General features: G+C 37.1%; 1 protein-coding gene across 3 annotated transcripts in view; it reads left to right on the plus strand.

Annotated features, from left to right (window-relative positions):
• The window catches only part of SMC6 (structural maintenance of chromosomes 6), a 72,643-nt gene that overhangs the window by 47,574 nt on the left and 2,031 nt on the right, over positions 1-23,038 (plus strand). For all 3 annotated transcript variants that reach the window (XM_018055613.1, XM_013967848.2, XM_018055615.1), the window contains 9 exons: positions 1,900-2,035; positions 2,946-3,026; positions 4,122-4,292; positions 11,032-11,169; positions 12,175-12,320; positions 12,575-12,700; positions 17,084-17,189; positions 18,743-18,895; positions 22,256-22,353. In XM_018055613.1, coding sequence (XP_017911102.1) covers positions 1,900-2,035; positions 2,946-3,026; positions 4,122-4,292; positions 11,032-11,169; positions 12,175-12,320; positions 12,575-12,700; positions 17,084-17,189; positions 18,743-18,895; positions 22,256-22,353 — 1,155 coding nt within the window. The remainder of the gene's footprint in view (positions 1-1,899; positions 2,036-2,945; positions 3,027-4,121; positions 4,293-11,031; positions 11,170-12,174; positions 12,321-12,574; positions 12,701-17,083; positions 17,190-18,742; positions 18,896-22,255; positions 22,354-23,038) is intronic.

A 23,038-nucleotide genomic window follows, 5' to 3' on the forward strand; every position in this document is an offset into this window, starting at 1 on the left:
CATAATGTTTCAAAGTTCATCCATTTGTGCTGTGTAAAAGTATGCATATGGTTTCTATGTCTTGCTTTTTGTCTCAATATTATATCTTGGGCAGGGCTTCCCTGGTGGCTCAGTGGTAAAGAATCTGCCTCCTATGCATGAGACATGGGTTCAGTCCCTAGGTTAGGAAGATCCCCTGGAGTCGGAAATTGCAACCCACTCCAATATTCTTTCCTGGGAAATCCCATTGACAGAGGAGCCTGGTGAGCTCCAGTCCATGGGGTCGCAAAAGAGTCAAACGTGATTTAGCGACTAAACAGCAACAATTAAATCTTGGAGATTGTTCCATATCAGCACATGTAAAGCTGCCCTGTAATATATGCTTGACCAGTTCCTGTTGATGGACAGAGACATTGTCTGTAGTTTTCTCTTACTATAGCAGCGCTGCAGTGAAAACACACGTGTGTGTCTTGGCACACTTTTGAAAGTATGTGCATAGCTTAAATTCTAAATAGTGAAAATGCTGAGTCAAAGGATATGTGGATTTTAAAATAATTTAATAGTCATTATCATTGTTTTATTAACATACAATTTATGGGCCCATTTAAAATATTTAATAACATTAAATAATTATTATTTCTAGTACTTAATAATGTTAAATGAGCCTTAATATTTGTTAAAAGAAATAATTTACTATTTAAAATTTCTTTGATTTACATAAATTGATCACTTAATAGCAGTTGCCAAATGACTACAGAATGATTGATTTCCCTAATGCCCTCTCATACTATGAAGATATGAAGAATGCTTTTCTGTGCCCCCTTCAACTCAGCACTGGCAGATTCCCGTTGATGAAAGATTGCCCTGGAAAAGATTTTGTGTCTGGCCCCATTTTTACCAGAAATATACAAGTACTCTCCTCTTTCTTTCATTTGCTAATTTGTTTATCATTCATTCGACATTTACTGATTGTTTTTTAAATTTTGAAAGTTCCGCCAGGTAGCATGGCTATAATAATAGTACATCAGATTTAAAATGCTGTTATTCTGTATACAAGTAAAAAATAAAAATTTTGCTGGTTGAACCATGGACTAGAAGATGATTTTAGAATTCAGAGATGTTAAACTGTGGGAAAATATGCTCTTAGTGAAATCTGACATACACTTTTTATCAGAGAAAAGCTCGTCTTAACTACGCAGGTGGTTCTCTTCCACCAGGCACATGCTTTTGGACAACAGGTACTTGGGTCAGTGAGGAGGAAAAAAGATCACTTCTGAAGGCAGGTGCCTCTGCTGGTGTGGAGACCCTTCTGGCTTTGGTATCTGCTGACCTTATCCTCCACCTCTTTTCATTTTCCTTCTCTCTTCCCCTTTCTCTCCCCACACATTCATAGTGTTTATTGACCACCACAAATGTGGGAGTCTGTTTCTCGCTTTATGTATTTCTTTTCATCTTCTCCTCCAGTTGCTGCAGCTGGTGAAAACTTCAGAGAACACACATCAGTTGTCTCTTCTCCCAGACTTGCTCTTATGTTCCCATAGTGCTGTGGACATGCAGTGCAGTGTCCTGTTCACATTTCAGTGTTATCGTTTATTTCCTGACGCTTGGGCTTTTTGTTTAATTTCTTCATGCCTTAATTCTTTTTCTGCCTCTGCTTATCACTGTGCACAGTGCCTTTCATAGGTAGATCATAAGTACTTATTAATGAAATAAGTAAAATTTAATTCCAGTTTAAAAGATGTTTTTTGAAATCTCCATGTTTCCATGTTATGAATTACTTGTTTAGGAGTAGAAAACTGGTTTAACTGCATAAGGTTTGGCAAAACTCTGTTACAAGTAAGGCTTTCTTTGTAAAGATCTAAATATTTGTAATATTCAGAAGTAGATTTAAAGTATTTTTTCACCTTCTGTTCTATTAAGTGACTTGGAGGATGAAATTGAAAATAAGAAAGCCCAGATATTAAATCTTCAGCAACATCTGTCTGCCCTTGAAAAGGATATTAAATGCAATGAAGAACTTCTCAGAAGGTACCAACTGCATTATAAAGAGTTAAAGGTAAGAAAACATCATTTTATTTTCTCAGCTTAATCATTTGCTAGTTACTTTTAAGGTCTTACCATGCACTGAGTTAGATGAGTAGTTCTCAGATTTTGTGGGCCTCAAGCCCCTTTACAGTCTTAAAAGAGCCCTTATCTGTGTGGGTTTATCAGCATTCCTATTATTAAAAATTAAAGCAACATTTAAGAATATTTATTAATAATTTAAAAATAAAAAGTACATTATGTATTAACATAAATAACATTTTTTTGGCAAATAGCTAGTTTCCAAAGCCAGAAAGATTTAGTAAAATGATTGACATTTTTTATACTTTTCTAAATCTCTGATATCTGGCATAATAAAATTCACCTAACCTGTCATATCAGCTTCTATAATCAGTCTGTTGCAGTATTGCTCATTATAGTTATAAACCTCCTGTACACTTAGAAGAAATCGATAGTAAAAGTGATCTAAAAAAAATAATGCCTTAATGTTTTTATGAAAATAGTTTTTTACCTAATGGACCCTCTGAATGAGTCTCTTGAGACTCCCAGGAGATACTGGGATTGGACTTTAAGAACCATTGGGATAATCATTCTAGCACTTTAGATTGGATGTTTCAAGAAAACACTGTCTCTGTGGACACAACACTGTCATACTGTCATACTGTCTTCATTTTAAATGCTAAAACGGAATACTTCTATCTGCTTTGTATGAGAGTTGATTAGCAATAATGGTAATTGATACAGACTTTATATATAATTTTCTTTGGTTCTTTTAATACTAATGTGTCTTTAACTGTGGAATCCTTCTCTAATATAAACCAGAGTAGAATTTTGTTGATTAATACATCCTTTCCAGGGTTTTTGTTTCTATTTTTCATTTTTATGTTACTAAAATCTAAATACCTTTTTTTTTTTTCCAAAAGATGAAAATAAGGAAAAGTATTTCTGAAATTCGGGAACTTGAGAATATAGAAGAACACCAGTCTGTAGATATTGCAACCTTGGTAAGATTGTTTTCCTCAACTTAAATGTAATGTAAAAGACAAAACTATTACTTAGGTTAAGAGAATCTAGTCTCAGATTTTTAAAAATAAACTTTTTGAGGCTACTTTTTATGAGTGCTGTCTCCATTTACAAATAAGTTAGAAACTTCCTGGTGTATGGCCTTCAAATTCCTTAATATTTTGTACATATAACTTCCATGTATTGTAATTGGTTTTGTCTTCTTATGCATGTAATAAATCTTTGTCAGAGCTTGTTTATCTAAACAGTAACTGTTCAAACTACCTAGCATAGTATTTTTCATAATTAATCAGTACCAGTATTAGTGATATCATTTATTCAGTTGCAGTTGGTCTCTTTGAACTGTTTTCCTTTTTCGGAGTTTAATGGTTTTTATTCACCCCATATTTGTTCTCTTAGGCATCTTTTTATGACATTCAGCTTAACTCCCCAAGTTACGATAATTAGTGAATTAAATCAATTGCAGAGTCTTGTTAAAATGAATCAGTATTTACCTGATTCATTCAGAGTAAATCAGTATTTACTCTGTACCAGGCATGATGTTAAATGCTGAGGGACACAGCAGTAAACAAAACATATCAAGTCACTGCACTGATGGAGCTTTACTCCAATAAGAATTTGTCTCCAATTTGTATTAGTAATTTGGTTTTCCCCTTAGTGTTTTTCTGCTTTAATTCCTATTGTTGATAGACTCAATTTCTTAAAGGTATATGTCTTATTTATTTTTGTTCAGTCAGCATCTGATACATTGTCTGGCATAAGGTATATATTTATATATACTATATTTTGAAGGAAAAAGTGAGTAATAGAATAAAAGTTATCCCCTTTGATTGTGACCTCAAGCACAATAAAATAGTTTGTCTTCTAAATGTAATCCTTTTCTATTTTTTTTAACCTATATTCTTCTACTTTCTAATTTACCAGTAAGAGTATGAAAATATCGTAATGTTCTTTGTATTTGTCTTTAATCTGATTTGCTTGTAGCCTATAGTTTCTCCTTTTCCAGAATTATATATTTTCCTGTTGGATAACTTAAGTAGTTGAATTAATTCTATATGCTCTGTAAATGTTGCCAGGAAGATGAAGCTCAAGAAAATAAAGTCAAGATGAAAATGGTTGAGAAAAATATGGAACAACAAAAAGAAAATATGGAACATCTTAAAAGCCTGAAAGTAGAAGCAGAAAACAAGTATGATGAAATTAAACAGAAAATTAATCAGCTCTCAGAGCAAGCAGACCCACTTAAGGTATATATTGTTATTCTGATATATATGTGTGTGTGTGTGTGTGTGTGTGTGCGTGCGTGCGTGTGTGCGTGTGTGTGTGTGTGTGTGTGTGTATTTATTTATTTATTTTTCAGTTTTATGTCTGCAGTATACCTGCTAGAAGGGCTTTCCTGGTAACTCAGCTGGTAAAGAATCTGCCAGCAATGCAGGAAACCCCAGTTCGATTCCTGGGTTTGAAAGATCCGTTGGAGAAGGGATAGGCTACCCACTCCAGTATTCTTGGGCTTCCCTGGTGGCTCAGCTGGTAAAGAATCTTCCGGCAATGTGGGAGACCTGGGTTCAATCCCTGGATTGGGAAGATCCCCTGGAGAAGGGAAAGGCTACCTACTCCAGTAATCTGGCCTGGAGAATTCCATTGATTGTATAGTCTGTGGGGCTGCCAGGGATAGCAAAGAGTCGGACATAACCTAGCGACTTTCACTTTCACACCTGCTAGATAATATTCTAACAGAATTTATGACTAAATATAAGTAAAGCTGTATAAAACTGGGATGTGTACACCAACTTTTCATCATTAGATCAATCAGAATTAAATACTCTTCTCACACCTTTACAGAAAATAAATTGCCAAATTTTTCTCCCTCTCCCCCCCAAAAGGTTACAGCTTGTGTTACCTTTTTATTTTGTGGGATATTTTCTTCTTTTACATCAGAGACAGGGATATTTATCTGTTTGTTCTGTCTCTGTGCTTATCTGTTCTCTTGTCCTACCTCTCCTCAATAACTCTAGGGTTCAGTTCAGTTCAGTTGCTCAGTTGTATCCGACTCTGTGACCCCATGGACTACCACACGCCAGGCTTCCCTGTCTATCACCAACTCCCAGAGCATACTCAAACTCATGTCCATCAAGTCAGTGATGCCATCCAACCATCTTATCCTCTGTCATCCGCTTCTGCCTTCAGTCTTTCTCAGAATCTGGATCTTTTCCAATGAATGAGTTCTTTGCATCAGGTAGCCAAAGTATTAGAGTATCAGCTTCAGCATCAGTCCTTCCAATGGAATATTCAGGGCTGATTTCCTTTAGGGTGGACTGGTTGGATCTCCTTGCTGTCCAAGGGACTCTCAAGAGTCTTCTCCAGCACCACAGTTCAAAAGCATCGATTCTTCGGCATTCGTCTTGGTAGTCCAACTCTCAATCCATACATGACTACTGGAAAAGCCATAGCTTTGACTAGATAGACCTTTGTTGGTAAAATAATGTCTCTGCTTTTTAGTATGCTATCTAGGTTGGTCATAACTTTTCTTCCAAGGAGCAAGTGTCTTTTCATTTCATGACTGCAGTCACCATCTGCAGTGATTTTGGAGCCCCCCAAAATAAAGTCTGTTTCTATTGTTTCCCCATCTATTTTCTATGAAGTGATGGGACCGGATGCCATGATTTTAGTTTTCTGAATGTTAGGTTTTAAGCCAACTTTTCACTGTCCTCTTTCACTTTCATCAAGAGGCTCTTTAATTTCTTCACTTTCTGCCATAAGGGTGGTGTCATCTGCATATCTAAGGTTGTTGATATTTCTCTCGGCAATCTTGATTCCAGTTTATGCTTCATCCAGCCCTGCATTTCTCATGATGTACTCTACATATAAGTTAAATAAGTAGGGCGACAATATACAGCCTTGACATACTCCTTTCCCAATTTGGAACCAGTCTGTTGTTCCATGTCCAGTTCTAGCTGTTGCTTCTTGACCTGCATATAGATTTCTCAGGAGGCAGGTCAGGTGGTCTGGTATTCCCGTCTCTTGAAGAATTTTCCACAGTTTGTGGTGATCCACACAGTCAAAGGCTTTGGCATAGTCAATAAAGCAGAAATAGATGTAGATGTTTTTCTGGAACTCTCTTGCTTTTTCGATGGTCCAACAGATGTTGGCAATTTTATCTCTGCCAAAGAGTTTAATCTTTGAACTCTAAGATTAGTTGATATAAAAGCCAGCTTGAAGTAAAGTGCTACCCACTTCCTATTTACTAACATATCTGCATTATATTCCAGCCAGAATTCAGTTGACTTTTTTTGTTTGAAGATACATGCTTTCTGAAACCAAATTAAGGAAATAAAGTTTATTATCAGCAGCTTATTATCTTTCTAATTGAACAGCTCAGTTATTCTCAAAGCTTCAGATTTTATTTATAAGACACAGGCGAATCAGTAGTATGTCTTAAAAGGGAAGAGATATGTTGATGATATAACCCTTTTTTGCAGGAAAATTACTTCTTTGACTCAAAATATATTTAAATATTTTAAAAGTTTAAAAGAACTTGCACGCGTATATGCTTTACTATAATTGTCTCCACTGACAGTTTTAGAAAGTGATTTATTAAAGAGAGTTAGAGGAGAAACTGAATAGAAACAATTTTTCCCTATTTGTGGTGACCTCTATATTGTTGCTTTCTATAGAGCTGTGATTTCTGGCTGCCTTGGTAATGGATGTTGTTTGTTTGTTTGTTTGTTTCTATTTCAGCTAAGAATTAAAAAAAATTTTAGTGTTGTGAGGAAGGAAAACATATTAAGGATACTATTGAAAAAGACAAATAGAAAGTAGTTACTACAGGAAATTAGAATTAAAAAGACAAAAAGTCCAAGATAAATAAAGACGACAAAATTAATTTTTAAAAGAAAATAGAATAAGAGGAAATAAAATAAGTATGAAAACTGTCAAGAATGGGAGAGACTGAATTCAAAACTCAGGGATTAGAGAAGTGAAGTTAGAACAAAGATGAGATCAAAGAAAATTTTAAATGATGATGGATTAATTAAAATCGAAATGATAATTTATGATAAAGTAATATAGAAAAAGAAATAGTTAGCACCTGAATTATTCCATGAACTGTAGCCCGCCAGGCCCCTCTGTCCATAGAATTTTCCAGGCAAGATGACTGGAGTGGGTTGCCATTTCCTCCCCCAGGGGATCATCCCCACTCAGGAATCAAACTCATGTCTCCTACACTGGCAGGCAGATTGTTTACCACTGTGCCACCTGGGAAGCCCTGAATTATCCCAGATAAGTTAAGCTGTGTTCTGTTCTTTTAGGGACCTGTAGGCTCAGGCAACTCCTAGAATTGAAAGTCCACAGATAAGTTCAGTAGCAGAATATACATGCAGAAAGCAGTAAGAATTCTTAATCTTAGCTCTTTGCCTTGGTTGCCAGTAAGTGAACCCTTCAGTAAACCTGCACACAGTTGTCTAGTAGTCAAGAGGGTTTTCCTTACAGTGTCGCATCCCACTAGCCATCAATAACAGGACCAAGAAGAGCTGGCTAACAGAGGAATTAATTCCTCAGAAGCTGTCATGATGTATTAGCAGCTTCTAGATATAATCTGTTTTCTGTCAGGACATTTGTTCATTTTGTGTCAGAGGAGTGGCGAGAGGTGGAACATGCTGTTCAAATATGTAGTCATTGAAATCTTAGCATAGGGAGTATTTTTCTCACTTTGAACAGTTTATTTTGATTTATCGGTTCAGTTCAGTCGCTCAGTCATGTCCGACCCTGTAACCCCATGAATCGCAGCACGCCAGGCCTCCCTGTCCATCACCAGCTCCCAGAGTTTACTCAAACTCATGTCCATCAAGTCGGTGATGCCCTCCAGCCATCTAATCCTCGGTCATCCCCTTCTCCTCCTGCTCTCAATCCCTCCCAGCATCAGGGTCTTTTCCAGTGAGTCAGCTCTTCGCATGAGGTGGCCAAAGTATTGGAGTTTCAGCTTTAGCTACTCAGTCCTTCCAGTGAACACCCAGGACTGATCTCCTTTAGAATGGACTGGTTGGATCTTCTTACAGTCCAAGGGACTCTCAAGAGTCTTCTCCAACACAGTTCAAAGGCATCAAGGGTGCTCAGCTCTCTTCACAGTCCAACTCACATCCATACATGACCTCTGGAAAAACCATAGCCTTGATTAGATGGACCTTTGTTGGCAAAGTAATGTCTCTGCTTTTGAATATGCTGTCTAGGTTGGTCATAACTTTCCTTCCAAGGAGTAAGCGTCTTTTAATTTCATGCCTGCAGTCACCATCTGCAGTGATTTTGGAGCCCCAAAAAATAAAGTCTGACACTGCTTCCACTGTTTCCCCATCTGCTTCCCATGAAGTGATGGGAGCAGATGCCATGATCTTCGTTTTCTGAATGTTGAGCTTTAAGCCAACCTTTTCACTCTCCAGACTCCGCCATCCTCCGAGGGGCCGGGGTGGCGCACGGCGTGTCGCGCCATGGTCACTGCCGCTGTGGCCATCAGGAGGGGGCTACTTGATGGTCGTTGTGTGGGCCGTGGCCATGTGCAGTGGTTTTTTTGTTTGTTTTTTGTTTTAATTTATACTGCAAGCTTAATGCTTTAGTTACATATTAAATTTTTTGTACAGGAAGCAGGATCTACATTAAGAATCATGGTCTGCATTATTAGAGTAGGAGGGCTTCTTGGTTTCTGATAGAGATAATGAGTGTTTATTTCTATTGAGACTGACTGCTTTTGAAAATTCCAAGATCTAATGATTTATAGCTTTCTAAAACCTCATAATTGATGTAATTATAGGAAGCAAGTGGCTATAATACATACTATAGTAATTTATCCAATCTTGTCAGCTAACTAAAATTTGTTATTTAGACATCAAAGAGAATAAAAGTTTTCAATGGTCTGTCCCTTCTAGCATCTCAGCCTATTTTTTTTTAAAGGCTGAACTTTCTTAAAGGTTAGAAGCTCTACAGACATAGGGCTACATCAAAATTTAGTTCTAGATCTAACCCATCCTAGCCCTCACCCCAAAACAGGGTGAGTGTCACTTAAGTGAATTAAATATCTTTAGGTCTCTGTTTCACCATCACCAAAATGAAATGAAAGGAAATACTCTCTTGGTTCCTTTTTTAAAGTTTTAAATTTGTTGGTACCCAGGATGAAATTTTATTAAATATTTGAGGACAAATCAAAAGCCACAGTAAGAGAAAGAACCTTAAGTTCTTTTCATTCTGTTTTATAAGTCAAGTTTTTCCCTTTCTAAAGTTGCTCGGAGAAAATTAACCAGCACAGATCCATCCTGATATAACTGACCCCTTTGGCTCCATAAAGCTGATTTGATCCCCTAAAGCAAACATGGACATATTTTGAAAGTTTCTACAAACTTTAGAAAATTTAGTGTTGTCAACCATTCTCTTTCGTAAGCCATTCCAGTTTCGAACTGTAATATCTCCTACTATGAAAATTGTACCCATTTTCTTTTATTTTCTTCAAAGTAAAGGAGCAGCTTATCTCTATCCTCCATATAATAATATTTTTATTTTTAACAGACCTGTGTTATAAAAACTGTATATCATTAAGTGTCTACCTTGAGTGGTAGTTATTTTTACCAGTGTGAATACCTTGCAGAAAATTGTATTCTTAGGTCAGGAAGTAGCCTATATCTGCTTTTTTATATGAGGTGTAAATAACTTGGAATTTTTAGATACATCACGTGTTCTTTTTCTTTTCGGGATATCTGTAAATCTTCTGTCTTCCTTGATGCTGTTGTTTTGGTTTGCCTTTGTTTCTTTTTCTTTATAACTATGATTCCTGAAGGTAAACATCATCATCATAGGATATATGTCCAGTGTTAGTGGCTCAGTTGTGTCCGACTCTTTGTGACCCCATAGAGTGTAGCCCGCCAGGTTCCTCTGTCCATGGAATTCTCTAGGCAAGAATACTAGACTAGGCTCAAAAAATAGACAAACTCAGCAAAATTTAATTTGGTGGTTCTTAAATCAAGAGCCATTTTAAAATTGAGATGTAGGGATTCTCGGCCTACTGAAATAAAATCTCCAGAGGTGGAGTTTGGAAATCTATGTTTTTTTAAAACATCCAAATTGATAATAAAGAAAGCAATCTATATATCAGTATTTAAGAAAGCTGCCATAATTTATGGCATTGTACATATATCATCTCTAAATACCAATAAAATCTTTTTACCAGTCTCTACCTCCTTTAAAGAAATTTATATATTATATGCTGCTGCTAAGTCACTTCAGTCGTGTGCGACCCCATAGACGGCAGCCCACCAGACTCCCCTGTCCCTGGGATTCTCCAGGCAAGAACACTGGAGTGGGTTGCCTTTTCCTTCTCCAGTGCATGAAAGTGAAAAATGAAAGTGAAGTTGCTCAGTCGTGTCTGACCCTCGGCGACTCCATGGACTGCAGCCTACCAGGCTCCTCCATCTATGGGATTTTCCTGGCAAAAGTACTGGAGTGGGGTGCCATTGCCTTCTCCGATATATTGTATATACTCTAATAGAAGACAGATTCCCATAACAAGGGAGAATTCCAATAATAGAAGAAAATGTGTTTTGGGCATCATTCATGTATAAAATTATTAGGCAAAATAATCAAAATGTGTACTTGACATTCAGTCTATTAATTATACATGAACACCACAGAATCACATATACGAAGTGATACGTTTAACATTTAGAAATACTGCTTTGTTTCCATTTACATTTCATGAATTATTTTTTTTAACCTTTCTCATGTGTCTTCAGCATTGGCATCTTTATTGTGGTTAGAGCTATATTTTGAGTAATAAGAATAGTTGAGTGATGCATTTTTCCAATGCTCACAGAAGGATATGAACTCTGAACACTGGCCTCTTCAAGCAGCATAATTCTGTCCACTTTATTACTTGTCAGTTTATACCTAAGCTGGTAATTTTTTAAAGCAGTCTTTTCCTTATAGATTATTTTGGTCCTATTTAAACAGGATGAATTAAACCTTGCTGATTCTGAAGTGGATAACCAAAAACGAGGAAAACGGCATTATGAAGACAAGCAGAAGGAACACTTGGATACTTTAAATAAAAAGAAACGAGAACTAGATATGAAAGAAAAAGAGCTAGAGGTTATCCATGATTTTTTAAAACATTTTGTTTACAACCTTAGTCATGATTATTGAAGTGCATTTTCCTTAATGTCATATTTCCAAACAGAGACAAGCTGTCTGATGGATATCTGTTTTCTCTGGAGTAATAGCTGTTTCAGTGAATCAACAGAGGGAAAGACTTAGGGACTCTCAAAATGTGGGGACTTCATAGACCAACACGAAGAGTACTTTAAGCAGGACTGCCACAGCCCCTTATCATGCCTCCAAGTGATTTGGAAAATGGCACTCCCTGCTCTGAAATAGTTCCTTACATGCCCAACTTGGCAAGCGCATAGCAGCTTTATGTCAGAAAAATACTCCCCTGCCTCTGAGTTAACTCAGGAGTGAGTTGGGCTACAGTCCAGCTCCTCCTTACTAATAACCCTGGTTGACAGTGGAAAGCGAAAGCCCTATTTTTAGAGAAAAGTAAGTTGAAGGCAACCATGGTTTAACCTAAAAGAGATGGATTCCAGCTTTGTTTTTACATGTCTTAGGAAAATGGTTTCAACTCAGATCCATTGCCTTATTTGTTTAAGATTTAATATACCAATGTCATGAATGGAAGTACTATGTGTGCAAGTGCTTTGAGTTTTAAATATTTTAAAAACACAAAGATCTTTATGTTTTCAGTACCATTTGGTATTTAGAATCCATCCTAAAAGTCACAGAAAGCTATGTCTGACCTCAGCATCTGGGGTGCCAAACCTTCATAACTTCTACTTGAAATTTGTTTTACTAGGAGGTTATGGAGCTCCTCTAAATTGTTAAAGTTGTGTACACTAATGCAATTTTCTTTTGAAAATTTATGATGACTCTAAACTGTATTCTCAGTATAAAGCTTAGAAAAATAACATTGGTATTAAGTGTGATTAAAATACATTTCCTAAATATAAGTTCAGAATTATACTTTGCATATTTTGGTACAAATAGTACAGTGAATTGTTGTATCAAAGACGTTTTAAAGTTAGACGTCTGTTATCTTAGGAGAAAATGTCACAAGCAAGACAAATCTGTCCAGAGCGGATAGAAGTAAAAAAATCTGCCTCAATTCTAGACAAAGAAATTAATAGATTAAGACAGAAGATACAGGCAGAACATGCTAGTTATGGAGATCGAGAGGAAATAATGAAGTAAGTGCTTGCTTTTCTACTTTATGATATTATCCATATATATTAATAAGAAAAAAGATATTTATATAAAACCTTAAGTTTGGGTAAAGTGTTTCTATGGCATATGGTTACAGCTTAACTAGTCTTTCATACATGTAATATTAACAATAAATAACTTTTTTCTTTGGAATTATTATAGAACTTATTAAATATATTTGAGATTTTATGTTTCATTGAATAGCATTTATTTGCTTAATTTTTTTTTCATAAAATAGGCAGTATCAAGAGGCAAGAGAAAGCTATCTTGATTTGGATAGCAAAGTAAAGACTTTAAAAAGGTTTATTAAATTACTGGAAGAAATAATGATCCATAGATATAAAACATATCAACAATTTAGAAGGTAAGTGCATTGAAAAATATTACCACATATTATACATTCTTTGTTTTCAATTCTCCCCTATAAACAATAGAATTAGAAGAACTTTTATGATTCAATTAGAAAAGATGTAGTAGTGCTTGGGACCCTATAATTTAATGAGAGAATTCTAGATTTGAAGGGACTTTTATAAATGAGCTTTTTAAACTTAAACTCCATTAGATGTACCTTACTGGATAACTCATAGATGGCTGTTCAGTCTCTGCTTAAATGGGTCATTTGGAAGCTTACTGGCTCTGAAACAGACTATTTCAGTGTTAGACAGTGGATGTCCTAATGAGAGACAATTTTTTAAGGGCTCTTTATGGGCCCTGTTGAGGCAGGTTCTCAGTTGATTACCCTGATCTCCTAGAACCATGTAGCTCCTTGGATACAGAATCTCTGTTTTGTTCATAGATATATCCCCAGTGCCTACTGTGGTGCCTGAAATGTAGTAGAAACGTGATGTATATTGTTTGAATAAATGAGTACAGGGTCAGAGACACTGGATCTCATTAGTATACCCAGAAATGTGCAGATTGTCAGGGATCTATTAACCCCAGCTAAAATCACAAGCAACAGAAATAAACCGGAGGACAGTTGATAGGTAGGCTTGGCTCTTGATATACTTGAATCCTAGGCAGCCCTAGTCTTTCCACCTAACCTATTTTCCTGATGGTATCCCCTCAGTAGCTTGTTTTTTAACTCTGTTTGTACCAAGAACTATTGGAGAAGGAAATAGCAACCCACCCCTGTACTCTTACCTGGAAAATTCCATGGACTTGGGATCCTGGTGGGCTGCAGTCCACGGGGTTATGAAGAGTTGGAAGCAACTGAGCATGCATCCCCATACCAAGAGCTATAGTCTTAAGACTATAGAATTTTTTTAATTTTTGTAAATTTTAAGTTTCCCTAGTATCAGTTCAGTTCAGTTGCTCAGTTGTGTCTGACTCTTTGTGACACCATGAACCACAGCATGCCAGGCCTCCCTGTCCGTCACCAACTCCCAGAGTTTACCCAAACTCTTGTCCATTGAGTCGGTGATGCCATCCAACCATCTCATCCTCTGTCGTCCCCTTCTCCTCCTGCCCTCAATCTTTCCCAGCATCAGGGTCTTTTCAAATGAGTCAGCTCTTCGCATCAGGTGGCCAAAGTATTGGAGTTTCAGCTTCAACATCAGTCCTTCCAGTGAACACCCAGGACCGGTCTGCTTTAGGATGGACTGGTTGGATCTCCTTTGCAGTCCAAGGGACTCTCAAGAGTCTTCTCCAACACCACAGTTCAAAAGCAGCAATTCTTCTGCGCTCAGCTTTCTTTATAGTCCAACTCTCACATCCATACATGACCCTGGGAAAACCATAGCCTTGACTAGACAGACCTTTGTTGGCAAAGTAATGTCTCTGCTTTTTAATATGCTGTCTAGGTTGGTCATAACGTTCCTTCCAAGGATTAAGCGTCTTTTAATTGCATGGCTGCAGTCACCATCTGCAGTGAGGGGAAATTCAAATAAAGCCATAATGAGAAATAGGCTTTGCGTGTTTGGCTATATTCCTTAACTAAACAATAGGTTAGTTTTTGAAATGTGTGTTTCAGTTTTATATGCATGTTATTAGGATTTGACTTAAAGAGTTTCTTGTTTTATCCTTTTGAGGCAGCTTTTAAGTTTTGTTAGGTAGGACCAGAGCAGTCTTCAGTCAAGGACAAATTTTTTTTCTTACCAGTGAAGCCGTGCTCTTCTGAGTCCTCTGTTGCACTGTGAGTTTACTCCACTCGTGCCTGTGGGAATGTGAACTATTCCTGGCTCTGAGTGACCTCGGGGGTTGTTTCTTCTCCTTTTGGGTGTTTCTCTTGCCAGCCTCGGGCAGTATCCCCACACTGCCACTGATAAGAAGGTTGCTTAACCTGGGGATCTCCCAGCCCCTCTGTGGTTCTCTAGAACTCTCTCAGTGCAGCTCTCTCTTCCCCACACTCTGCTTGTTGAACTGGCGGGCCTGGGCCTCGTCAGACTCCTAAACGGGGCTTCTGGGTGCCACCTGGGTTTTCACTGCCCTTTTACTCTTCTTGTTGTTGTTCAGTCGCTGTCATGTCCAACTCTTTGCAACCCCATGGACTATAGCACACCAGGCTTCCCTGTTCATCACCATCTCGCAGAGCTTGCTCAAACTCAGTGTCCGTCAAGTCGGTGATGCCATCCAACTGTCTCATCCTCTGTCATCCCCTTCTCCTACCTTCAATTGTTCCCAGCATCAGGGTCAGTCTTTTCTAATGAATCAGTTCTTTGCATCAGGTGCCCAAAGTATTGGAGCTTCAACTTCAGCCTCAGTGCTTCCAATGAATATTCAGGAGTGATTTCCTTTAGGATTGATTGGTTTGATCTCCTTGCTGTCAACAGGACTCTCAAGAGTCTTCTCCAACACCACAATTCAAAAGCATCCATTCTTTGGCGCTCAGCCTTCATAGTTCAACTCTCACGTCCATCCATGACTGCTGGAAAACCATAGCTTTGACTATACGGACTTTTGTCGGCAAAGTGCTGTCTCTGCTTTTTGATAAGCTAAGTTTATCATAGCCTTTTTTCCAAGGAGCAAGCATCTTTTAATCTCATGGCCTTTTACTCCTAATGTAAAAGTAATTTGTGGCGTCCCTAGGGCTCAGTGTGTTTGTTTGCCATCTTTCAGAGATCGTTTTGACTGGCATTGCCTGCAGTGTCTGATGTTCAGAGTCTGAAAACTCGTTTCATGTATTTTGTCCAGTTTTCTAGTTGTTTCATGCAGAAGAATAAATCCAAAGCCTATTAATACATCTTTTCCAGAAACAGTAGGATTTGTTTTCTTATTATCTAAAAAATTTGTCTTTATTTTCTGTTAAAGTATTGGTCTTATAATTTATTATCTTGATATGTTTCTTCACCACTGACAAGTTTTACATTGTTTACCTAATCTTGAGAGGACAATAGAGATGGTTAAATTTTTTAAATTGTGTATCTCTTTACACTGGAGAACCTTGTCACTTTATGAGGACAATTTTTTAGACATCCCATAAGTGGACACAGTTGAAAAATGCATATCAATATTTCATAAGGAAAGTTAGCAGAAAATTCTGAATACCAGCTAGTAATAGTTATTGTGGCAACAAAGGAAAAACTGAAGCTATCAGTATTTTCAAATGTGGAAATGTAATGCAGTTTAGGAAGGGAATTGGGAGGGAAAAGAATAAAATACAGTTATTCTAAAGAAAGGAGCCTTAAGTTCTTTAGGAACAAAGACTTTAGGAAAAATAGCCGGTTACCTATTGCCCAGATTTTATTTTCTAATTAACACTCCCCACCAAAAGGAATCAAGGCTCCTTGGAGAAGTGGTTAATAATATGGAGCTGAGCAGGGAAGGTATAGATGCCAGAAACGTAAGAAAGTGCTCCCCAAAATGTAGAGTCATGATGAAAGGACATAGGCATCTTGAAAGAGGCTCCCACTGACAAACTGTGGGACGATTTGAGGACCACAATAAACAAGAACAGTAATAGATGGTGGGGCTTCCTTGGTGGCTCCATGGTAAAGAATCCACCTGCCAGGGCAGGAGACTCGAGTTTGATCCCTGGATTAGGAAGATCCCCCGGAGAAGGAAATGGCAACCCACTGCACTGTTCTTGCCTGGGAAGTCCCATGAACAGAGGAGCCTGGCAGGCTACAGTCCACGTGGTCACAAAAAATTGGACACAACTTAGTAACAACAAATGAATGGTAACCCAGTGAATAAAATAGCAATCAGACTGCATCCTTATTAAAAAGAGTGTAAATAAATAAATTATTGAGGAAGAAGGGAAAGGTCTCCCTGACAGCAGGATGCCATCTGATAAATAAGTGGAGTTTGTGTTGTGTGAGGCAGTGTGTAAGGTACTGCAGACACGTGACTGAGAGATTGCCCTCGCCATTTTTGCTACTATAAGGTTAGGAGGAGACGAGCTAATAAATAGGCCATTTACCACTATCTTAACACTGCTAAAGTTTAATCCTCTCAAGGGCATGATTTATGTGTTCTGTGTTAGGGTGATATCTTGTATAAATTAGTTGATTGATACATTCATATGGACTGACTGTAATACAATGGATTTTATTCTGTGTGGGACATTTTTATTCATCTTATAGATGTTTTATTTATTATAAAATGAAATGAATTGATAAAAACATGGAGACATAAATATAAAGACAAGGAGAAAATCGCCTAAAATTTTACCTATTTAAATGGGCACCAATGTTAACACCCTAGCTTATTTTCATTTGGTCTTACATGCTAGTTTAAAGCTCATGCTGAATCTACAGTTCTCTAAAATGTTGTAATCTTTTTAATGTGCCCAATGTCTTTTTTCAAGGTGTTTGACTTTACGATGTAAATTGTACTTTGACAACTTATTATCTCAGCGGGCCTATTGTGGAAAAATGAATTTTGACCACAAGAATGAAACCCTTACTATATCAGTAAGTATCTTAACTCTTTGCATGTTATTCATTAGAAGGATAACCTGCTTCATTTCTTTTTCTGGGCAGGGGCGGGGGCTTCATTTCTTTTGATGATAGGTTGATCTGTTGTCATAGGAAACAAAAGAACTTATTTTTAAGTTAAAGATAGTTTTTGCTAAAGTGTTAAAAATTAATTCTACTGACTAAAGCTGCTGTTGTAGCTCTTTCCCTTCCCCCTTGTGGACAACCAAATTATTTTCTTATGGTGATAATTAAGGAATTTTGTTTTCGGTGGTAAATGTTTACCATCTCTTCTCACTCCACTGGCTCCTTTTTAAAATTCATACAGCATGTTAAATTTTGTGGGACATTATAGAAAGTCTGTAATTATTTTCAAAAGCAGTTTAACCACTAGATGTCACTAGAAATCAAGTAACAAAAGTAAAAACAAATATTTCTTGGCACTTAGAAATATTTGACAAAAAGAAACAAGACAATCTGGTTAACAGTAGCATCAAAAACAATAAAATACCTAGGAATAAATTAACCAAAGAAGTGAAAGATCTATACAGTGAAAAGTGTAAGACACTGACGAAAGAAATTGGCAGAGACACAAATAAACGGAAAGATAACCTTTATACGTGAATCAGAAGAGCTGATATTGTTAAAATGTCTCTACCATCCAAAGCTGTCTATAGATTCAGTGCAATCCCTGTCTAAATTCCAAAGGCATTGTTCACAAAGAGAAAAAACAGTCATAAAATTTGAATGGAACCAGATAAGATAGTAGCTAAAGCAATGTGGAGAAGAAAGAACAGTCTGAAAGCATCACATTTCCTGATTTCAGGCTGTGTTGCAAATATATAGTAGCCAAAACAGTAACCAAAACAGACATATAGACCAGTAGAACTGAATTCTGTGTTCTTGAACTGTGTATTCTTGGCTCCTTTATCAAATATTAGTTTTCTGTATTTGCATGGGTTTATTTCAGGGCTCTCAAATTCTATTCCATTGGTCTATTTGTCTATTTTTATGCCAGCACTTATACTGTATGTATATTTGAAAGTTGCTTAGACATAGATCTCAAAAATTCTTGCCACTGAAAGAAAAAAAATGGCAACCGTGTGAGTTGATGGACATGTTCACCTTATTGTGGTGATAATTATTTTGCAATATATATGTTTGTGTTGTGTCCTATACCTCAAAGTTATACAATGTTAAATGTCAGTTTTATCTCAATGAAACTGGGTGGAGGCAATAACGGTTTTCATTTCCCTAATATTAGTACTCTTATTAAGCTTTTGGAATTTTGGTGTGTTAGACCTGGTTAAGGGGAGAAAATGTTTTCAATTAAATTTCTCACAGTAAAACAGACGCCACTGTTATACAGCTTATATTTTTACTTAAAATATTTTAAATGGAATAGATGTCATTTCCAAGTCACTGACTGATTTTGTTGCACATCTTCATCTTTACTATAAATTCATCCTTTTTAAAAGAGTAGCCAACCACTTCTGTAAAGAAATTAATCTGACTTTTTCTGCATTTTGTTTTTGGTTGCCTCCTTCAAGGTTCAGCCTGGAGAAGGAAACAAAGCTGCTTTCAATGACATGCGGGCCTTATCTGGCGGTGAACGTTCTTTTTCCACGGTTTGCTTCATTCTTTCTCTGTGGTCCATCGCTGAATCTCCTTTCAGATGCCTGGATGAGTTTGATGTCTACATGGTAGTGTTAACTTCTAAATTCTCTAGTTTTTCTCTTTTTTTAGTGGTGGTTTGAAATGTATATTTTGAAAGGAAACTATTTGTTTGTTAGTTCTTCTCAACAGAAAAGATCCTGCTCTGACAGTTCTGTCTGTGATAACTGGTAGGGAAGAGCTAAAGAATCCCAGTTCTTCCCCTTGCTAACACACCGCACTGACGGGACCCCATCCGGGACTTGTGCTCTTTTCCCTCGTTTATTATGATAAGCAGTTCACCACCCTTGCTGTGACCTTCGCACCACTGTTGTCTCCTTTCCTGTTCAGCCACACTTTTCAAAAGAACAACCTCTATAATGTGAGGAACAAGAACATTGGACTTTGAAGTTAAAAAAGTTAACATTGAGGCCTGCCTCTGTCACCAGTTACCCAGGTGACTGTGGACTCAGTATCTATCCTCTTCAGGCCTCAGTTTCTTCATCTATAAAATAAGATCCTCAGCCTTTCCTCCCTCATAGGGTTAGAGTGAGGGTTCAGTGAGGTTCATAGTAAGCCTCTCACTTCAGCTGTTCATCCTTCATTGTTCACTAAACCCACTGCAATCTGGGTTTGGACTGCAGTACTGCAGCAGAACTTGTTTAGCAAAGATCATAAATGAACGTTAATTCTTTGAAGTATTTGTACCACAGACTGAGCCTCCATCTCTTAAGCTGTGTCTTACAGGTTTCCACACTCCTTTTTTTCTCAACGTGCCAGTCTGTCCCCATCACCCCAGTTCACGTGCCCTTAAATGTTTAAGGTCTTTGTTTTTTATAGTGGTGTGAGTTTCCCTGGATATCATGTTCTGCCTACTCCTCCACCTGGCACACACACGCACACGCACACACACGCACACTCCAGTACCTACATTTGCTGCTGTTGCTGCTAAGTCATGTCATTCATGTCTGACTCTGTGCAGCCCTATGGACAGCAGCCCTCCAGGCTCCTCTGTCCACAGGATTCTCCTACATTGGATTCCTACCAAATCTAAGTATCTCGCCTGACATCTCTCTTGCCCCCCAGTGGGACCTCATCTAGTGAACAACCTACATCCCAAACTCAGCATGTCTGAGACTGAATTGGTTTTCCACTCAAAGCTTTTCTTTTCTTAAGTTCCTTTCCTTGATTATTCACAAATTGCCATTACCAACCCAATACCTGATTACAGCACCAGTGATTTATCTGTGATTCTTCTTTCCTTGTTACACATTAAGTCTGACCTCTGTCTCCTCCTCTTCTATAATTTCTCCCTAGCCTCTGCTCCTTCTGTCACCTCTTCTGTCCTCAGCTCTTGGTCATTGTCTTCGTTTCCTGTCCAGACTTCCAGACTTTAATCCTGTTCCTTCTCACTTTCTCCTCACCATCTTGGCAGGTTTCTGTTTCTAAAATGAATCTAATTGTGATCACTCCGTTGTTTAAAAGTCTTTGGTTTAATTCTGTAGGGTGACTTTGAGACCCTTTATGATACCGTCTGTATCCATCTGCTTTTTCAGCTGGACTAAGCTGTTTGTGATTTTCCAAACACTGTGCCCTTCTTCCTTGTATGTCACACTCTGACTCATCTTTCAAGACTTGGTTTGGATGTCACCTTTATGTAGCCTCCATACCACCACCCTGCAGACAGGATTAGGGACTTCTCAGTTTCCTCAGCACCACCTTATATCAACTCATGCAGTTGTATATTTTTATATTTTATAGTATATAACGTTCACCCACATGGTGCTAGTGGTAGAGAATCTGTCTGCCAATGCAGGAGATGCTAGTGACAGGTTTGATCCCTGGGTTGGGAGCATCCCCTGGAGTAAGAAATGGCACCCCACTACAGTATTCTTGCCTGGAAAATTCCATGGGCAAAAGAGCCTCGTGGATTATAGTCCATGGGGTCACCAAAAAAAAGAGAAAAGAGAACTGAACACTACTACTATATAACATTCAATATATTACATACATTTTATTATTATGTATTATATTCATTTAGCTTTCATTTTGTTGCATTCTCCTATTTTCATGTCTGAATCACTCACCAAATTATTTTTTAAGTTATCAACCATGTCTTACTCATATTTCTACCTCTTAATGCCTAGTCCATAATTAGGATTTTAGAAAATGCTTAGTTACAAATAAGAATTCATATTTGCAAACCACGTCAGTGGGTATTTTTTCTATGCTGGCATTGCTGAAGATTAAGAAATTCCTTTGAGATTTGGATTCAAAGCTGATTCACAAGTCATAGATGATGATTGCTCTTTCCATACAATATTTTTGCCAGAATGCCATTATGCAGTCTTATCACGCATATTATTTTTCATATTTAATTCTGAATAATTTCTCGTTCAGAAACTTATAGGTTTTTAATTGGAGTGACATTTTGCCTTGTTGAAATTATTCAGAAAAATGTACCCAAGTTTGGAGAACCAGTCTAAAGGAAATGAATAAATATTTCTTGGTGCATTGGCAGCTTTGTTATTAAACGATAGACTTCCCTCTAGGCATTGTGTTGAAAGGACAGTATTCAGTTTGGGCAAGCCCTGGTTACTTTTGTACCTTAAGTTAGACTACAGATATGCCCAATGGAAGAATTTTTAGGATAAGAGTCACTGAGCAGTATAGCCAGGATGCTGGGCCCTTGCCTGCCCTCCATAGTCCAGTTTCTAAACCTCCATACTATATGGCCACGTGTGGTTTCATTTGCTTGTGTTTTCATATTTCCAGAGTTTTCACGAAAGAGGAGAGATACTTTCATTTTTGTTTTTTATTATTTAATTCAGAAGATGTAAACACAAAGTTTAATTCATTTAGTTTCACAACCTACTGTATATAAACAGGCATTTTTTCCCTATACACTGATATGCCATTTAACTTATTTTAAAGATTCAATTGAAAAGTTAGTCTATAAATTCGAACTTATTACTATTGTACAAATTGTAGAAGGTGATGAGGATGGAGTTTTTAAAACACCTTAATCATTGAGGGAAAATTTAAGAGATTTAATAAGTTTGAATCTGGTCACTTTTGATACCATTCTCCTCACTATTACTGTAGAAATTAGATTAACTTTGCAACAGCTAGTTTTGACTATTTTCTGATTATTTTAATTGTTAACTATATTGGAGGCAAGGAGCTATACTTAAAAAGACTATAGAAATTCCTAAAAGATATATACGTTCAGTTATTTTCCCTAATAATTTAGATACTGGGTTTCACAGTATATAAGAGTTGCTTGACATTGTAGATAAGATAACGGATGATCCTTAGATAAAAATCCAAGGGTGTGTAAAATCCAAGGCTGCTTCCCCAAGAATATAATTGACACGGCAGCAGCTCTAACTTCTGCCTCTGTTCTCCAGGATATGGTTAACCGGAGGATTGCAATGGACATGATACTCAAGATGGCGGATTCCCAGCGCTTCAGACAGTTTATCCTGCTTACCCCTCAAAGCATGAGGTAATTTAAAAATTTCTTCTCTGAATATGTATATATATCTCAAATATATAAAAGGAAGAAATCCTTTATATTCTTAATTTTTAAATGCAAATGCATAAGTGACCAATAAAAACAAACCCCTAAACTCATTCCAGAGACTGAAGGTAGTTTTTACTTATTAGATATTTAAAATACTGTTTGTGTTATCTTCTTTCCATAATAGAGGAGGTTTTATTTGAATGTGAGTATTTACTTTTTAGTATTTCTGTCTTGAATCTGCTCTTCTGTGGTTATCAGGAACCAACTAATATAAAGTAATTTTAGTAACTTACTTAGACAAAAGAAATAATTCATAGTCTCCCTAATCTTAAATCTTTTTCTGGTTACTTACAAGTCTTTCTAAATAAAGAATGTTACTTCGCTGTCAATCAGCATTTATTAGGTACCTGCATGGTGTCAGGCTCTGTGTCACTTAAAGTTTATATTCTTCCTCTAAAATGGTCACTTGATCATTTGGGGATTTAAATTTATGACAGGAAATATTCAGGTGACTCCTTCCTGGCTAGATAAGAAGAGTAAGAGAATTAGATGTTATACAAATCTCCTTCATTTTCTTTTTCCTCCAAAGTGAAAACTCATGGCATTAATCAGGAAGTTAATTTTTGAAAATGAAAATTTATTTCCTTCTTGTAAATTATATTTCTCC

This window comes from Capra hircus, chromosome 11 (assembly GCF_001704415.2).
Source record: "Capra hircus breed San Clemente chromosome 11, ASM170441v1, whole genome shotgun sequence".
NCBI lineage: Eukaryota > Metazoa > Chordata > Mammalia > Artiodactyla > Bovidae > Capra > Capra hircus.